General features: G+C 51.6%; 2 protein-coding genes across 2 annotated transcripts; both read left to right on the top strand.

The window, feature by feature from the left end:
- The first annotated feature begins 406 nt into the window (after window positions 1–406).
- LOC125535672 (uncharacterized) lies at window positions 407–1610 on the top strand. Its single transcript, XM_048698741.2, has one exon. The coding sequence runs from the start codon at window positions 699–701 to the stop codon at window positions 1428–1430; it is 732 nt and encodes a 243-aa protein (XP_048554698.1). The 5' UTR covers window positions 407–698; the 3' UTR covers window positions 1431–1610.
- Window positions 1611–3589: 1979 nt separating this feature from the next.
- Window positions 3590–4573, top strand: LOC147991760 (uncharacterized). Its single transcript, XM_087538798.1, has 2 exons — window positions 3590–4088; window positions 4413–4573. The coding sequence occupies exons 1-2, from the start codon at window positions 3590–3592 to the stop codon at window positions 4571–4573; spliced, it is 660 nt and encodes a 219-aa protein (XP_087394924.1).
- The last annotated feature ends 421 nt before the right edge of the window (window positions 4574–4994 follow it).

Here is a 4994-nt window from a genome sequence, read left to right as displayed (position 1 = left end):
ACTTCCTAGAGATGTATTGACAACTTTAAGATACCCATGCTCACATGCAACCACTCGATGATCTGGAGTATGTGTGGATGCACACTAGAAATAATTGAATTTTATGTTTGAACTATGCACCATGAATAAATTTTATGTCTGAACTATGTGATTTTCTCCCCGGATACATTTTATGTTAAATGTTATTTGTGTGCTATATTCATTATTGTTTTGCTTATTCATATCGTTCAATGGTCCATGTGCATGAATTTGCATGTAATTGGTCCATGTGCATGAATTTGCATGTAATTGAGATTTTGGAATTGGAGGTTGGCCGGACGGACATAGGGGGGGGGGGGGGGGGGGGGCAGCTCCTGTCCACGGATGAGACGAGTCCGTGGACCTATAGGGGGTCAAATTTGTCCAGTCCAGTAGTCCTGTTAGAGATGCTCTAAACCCTAGCCACAGAAGATCTTTCCCTTCACCCTCACCTTCTTCCTTCCCTCCCACCGGCCCCTTCAAAAGAACCAAGCTAACACTTATAGCTTGTACCGAACCAAATAAACCCCCAGTTTGAAATACACAGAGGCACTGACAAGCACACATGCGCGAGCTTCTTCTACTCTCTTCACCAGTTCGGCTCCATCTCTTCATCCAACTACTCCTGTTGCTGCTGCCGGTTCTCCATTCTTCTGCACTTCCCATCAACTGTCACACCGATGGTGAAGAAGCAACCATTGAGCTCGCTCTTCTACCCCGTCAACTCGGCCAACAAAGACACTCCGCCGTCGTCGCCTCCCACTCCGACGGCCACCCCACAGGCATGGATGTGGCCTTCCTGCAAGAACCCAACGGCTCATTCCTTCCGGTCCCCGTCCGCTTCTGCGGCGGCGGCGGTGGCAGCCAAGAACGCCGCATCCCTTTTCGTCGACTCCTCCGCCCGCATGCACCACGACTGTGCCGCCTCCGACAGCCTCTCCACGGAGTCCGAAGCCTCCGGCGCCGCGGCCGAGGACATGGCCGACGCCATAGTCCGCGGTCTCCGGTCCGACCGCCTCCGCTTCGAGCCCCGCGCGCCCTCTAGCTCCATCCTCGAGAAGAAGCCACCTCCAGCACCCGCGCGCGGCCATGAGGCTGCGGGGGCGACGTCGTTCGGCGGCGGCGTCGCGGTGGCGTTCGAGTCCGTGGACCCGTACCGGGACTTCCGGTCGTCAATGGAGGAGATGATGACGGCGCACGGCGCGGGCGACTGGGACTGGCTGGAGAAGATGCTGGGGTGGTACCTCCGCGCCAACGGCAAAGGCACCCACGCCGCCATCGTCAGCGCGTTCGTCGACCTGGTCGTCACCACGACAGCCAGCTCCTCCTCCGGCCACTCCTCCTTCACGCTCGCCGGGAGCGACTTGGAGAGCAGTAGCGCCGGCCGCAATGGATCTTTCCGCCTGAGGTGAACCGAATCAATCTCAGGCTTTCAGCCGCTCAGCTACGTGTCCGACGGTCCGACCGACTGCGTGTGCTACGTGAGTGCGCCTCGATTCATTTTGCCATGTAAACTGTAGCAGCTCCAGATTAATTAACCTGTACTAGCCTCTGGTTGTTCGTAATCCACGCTGCGTTACTGCTCCTGCGAAGTGAAACTAAGCTGTAACCCGCTAGCTGCCGGCGGCCGAGCACCGGTACAACATGCACGCCGACGCCGGCGTAACAGCTAACGACGAGCGCGACGTGAGCAACGTAGCACGGTGCACTACGTGCGCCTCTCAGTAATTGTGGCACCCAGCGAGAGAGAATATGCGCGTCACAGCCGGACAAGGAACAAGTTTGGACCGATTTCCGGAGGTCGCTGTGAACTCGACGTAACAGATCTCGTCGTACGTACGCGCGCTCGCTAATCGCCATACATGTGATGTGAGACGAGCTACGTACAGCGAACGTCTTATCGTCAGCAGTTTGGCCGGCCAGCCGGCCGGCCGGACGGGCATGCATGGTCCCCGGCGCCATGCACGTGCCGTCGATCGAGATCGATCGGTTCCGCGCGCAGGTTGGCGTCGACGTTGATGCGACACCGGAAGGTCATTGTTGATCCAGTTGTGGCGTAGCTATGTCACGTTCGTGAGGGCCAGGATCAAATGGCAAGCTGCCAAACACCCCGTTGCCCCGCTGCGTCGTCTGAGCCTCTCAGGTGAAAGGAACGGTGCTGGCTGCTGCTCCACGCCGGCCCCTTTCTGAGGCCCAGTGAGTCTCATGTGGATGGGGGCAACTGCTTTGCCTGCTCCGCAGATCTGATCGACGCCGCGCCCACCGTGTGGCAGCTGTGCCGTTTCGTCGGACGCCATTAAATAGTTTGAGACCTTCTCGTTCAATTAGATGGGCGGCCCTGCTTCCATAAAAAGAATCTTTGGCCCATGGTCCCGGCCTGCGTCCATGGCGCTTCGCGCCTTTCTACCCTCGCTGTTTTCCTTCAGATTGCTAAGGAGTCGTTAATGGCATTAACATGGGGACAAGGGGGCCTCATGTAGCTATTATACATGCAATAATAGCCGGTAGATCGAGTTTTCTTTATTGTAATTTTGTGCATGAGCGTAGAAACCACAATTTTAAGGCTCATAATCTCGTTAAGTTGCTTGTAATTTAGACATAAGTAGACATATTTAGATGGACAATCTTTATGACCCAAGTCTTGTATCTATGAACATCATTTTGAATTAATAAAGTTGGTGAGATTACTCAAAAAAAAAACCTCGTTGTTTTTCTCAACAACAAAAAAGAAACACTCGCTGCTAGAGGGTCGCTGTGTTTTTAGCTACTCAAGCAAGCAGTGATGTATAGAGATACGTGTATATCCTAGGGTATAGAGGGAGAAACATGCCATCCACGCAGTACTGGGAATGTTTCTCAGGCAATGGTACGACGCACTACTACATCTTCCACTAAGGAAAAAACGTTTTCTTTTTTTACCGAATATCAATTACACTCAGCAAAGGAAAAAAGCACTCGGGGTACCGCATTAGGGCATCTCCAAGGCGGACCCGTAAACCGCCCACATCTGTTCGGAGCGCGTTGTTCGGACCATCGAAGCTATCCAACGCGGGTCTACGCGAGTCTGTATCGGTCGGCGGGGCCGTCCGGACGTGTTTTCTCCTACAAACTGAAGACAAATGTGGGGAGCTTTACGGGAGTCCAAACATCAGACATGTAGGACTCCGACACCCCATGCCCACTCAAAACCCTTCCTGGACCCCGCGCCCCCATCCTTCCCATTTTCTCTTCTTCCTTCTTTCTCTATTGCCTTCGCCGCTACTCCACCACCCCGGCCACCACACCACACTCCTGCCGAAACTCTACGTCTCCATCACCTCCAGCGCTGCATAAGGGCTCCACCCCGCTTCTCCTCTGTCGCCGTTCAACCCATGTCCTCCGACCACCCCGCCAGGTACCATCCACTGCTACTATACTCACTATGCCCGGCAACTGTTCGATGAATCGCCGGAGCTAAGAATAGTTTTCCCTTCTTCTTTCTAGCAATGGATTCCAATCGGAGTACATACACGAGCAATATGTTGAGTCGTCCAACGGTGCATCGAACGAGGAGTACTCTGATGAGACGGCGATGATGCAGGTGGTCCTTAAAGACGCGGAGCGTGCAGAGGATCATGTTCTCAATTTTAAGGGCTCGATCAAGGGCCATCAAGTGCTCAACTGCAACAGAGCGCGCGACAATTTGACACTGATGGCCGAGTACTTTGCTCCCGATGCACTCTTTGCTGATCGTTTTCGCCGACGTTTTCTGATGCATAAGACTGTCTTCGCTCATTTGTACCATGGCATTCGGTCCTATGATGACTACTTCATCCTGAATAAGGACACCATGGGAATGATTGGGTTCTCTGGTTACCAGAAGTGCATGCCCGCATTCCGGATGCTCGCGTATGGCACAGCCGTTGATTCATGGGACGAGTACCTACGGATGTTTGAGAGCACATGCAGAGATGACATGGTCAGGTGTGCAACTGCCATGGTCCAGGTGTTCGGACCTCGGTACCTGAGAGAACCAACTGTGGCAGACACCGGGAGGCTCTTAGCAATCTCAGAAGCAAGAGAGTGGCCAGGTTAATTTGCTTGGCTCTCTTGGCTGCGTGCTTTAGAAATGTAAGAATTGCTCGTAGGCTTTACAAGGGCAATGTCAGGGTCATGTTAAGAAGCCCATTATAATTCTTGAAGCAGTTGCATTACAAGATTTGTTGGATTTGGCACGCTTTCTTTGGCATGCCTAGGTCTCATAATGACATCAATGTGTTGCAGCGATTCCCGTTGTTTGCGAGGCTGACTGAAGGAAAAACTCATCCTTGCCACTATACTGTCATTGGACATGAGTACAACATGGATTACTATCTGATTGACGGTATCTATCCTTCGTGGGCTATCTTTGTCAGCACCATCTCTAACTCAGTTTGTTAGAGAAAGGCTCACTTTACCCAAAGACAAGAAGCAACTAGAAAGGATGTCGAGAGGGCATTTCGAGTTCTGCAGGCCTGTTTTGCAGTTGTTTGTGGACCTGCTAAACAATGGGATACAGAGCCCTTATGGGAGGTGATGACATGTTATGTGACCATGCACAACATGACCGTCGAGGATGAGGGTGACGATGTTGTTGCAGCTCTAGAATTTGAGAACATGGATGATCCTAACCAACTTCTAGACCAGAATCCGGTCAAATTTTAAGAGTTTATTCAAATACATCAACAAATTCGGTATCGACCAACTCACGAGCAGCTGAAGAAATATCTGATTGAGCATTGATGGGCGGTTAAAGGAAAAAACAATGTTGGAATGTAGTATTTGAATTTTTTTTAAAATTTGAACTACCGCTGCATGTTGCTATTTGATCGTGCCAATTGAAAATAAAAATAAGGAAAACCGGATGTACTCTCTTCGTAGTACAAAGTTAAGTCATCTATTTTGGAACGGAGAGAGTATGTGGCTATGGTTGAATCGCGGTCTTCCCCATCCGTGTC

The sequence above is a fragment of the Triticum urartu genome, chromosome 1A (assembly GCF_056163025.1).
Source record: "Triticum urartu cultivar PI428250 chromosome 1A, HENAU_Tu73, whole genome shotgun sequence".
Taxonomy (NCBI): Eukaryota; Viridiplantae; Streptophyta; class Magnoliopsida; order Poales; family Poaceae; genus Triticum; species Triticum urartu.
This window is presented reverse-complemented; position numbering and strand designations above follow the sequence as displayed.

What these genes read in the sequence shown, in the direction of transcription:
- LOC125535672 (XM_048698741.2), top strand. Translation starts at nt 699, where the DNA reads ATGGTGAAGAAGCAACCATTGAGCTCGCTCTTCTACCCCGTCAACTCG.
- LOC147991760 (XM_087538798.1), top strand. Translation starts at nt 3,590, where the DNA reads ATGATGCAGGTGGTCCTTAAAGACGCGGAGCGTGCAGAGGATCATGTT. An exon ending in AGAAGCAAGAGAGTGGCCAG is followed by an intron (nt 4,089 to 4,412) that starts GTTAATTTGCTT and finishes TATCTTTGTCAG; the next exon opens with CACCATCTCTAACTCAGTTT.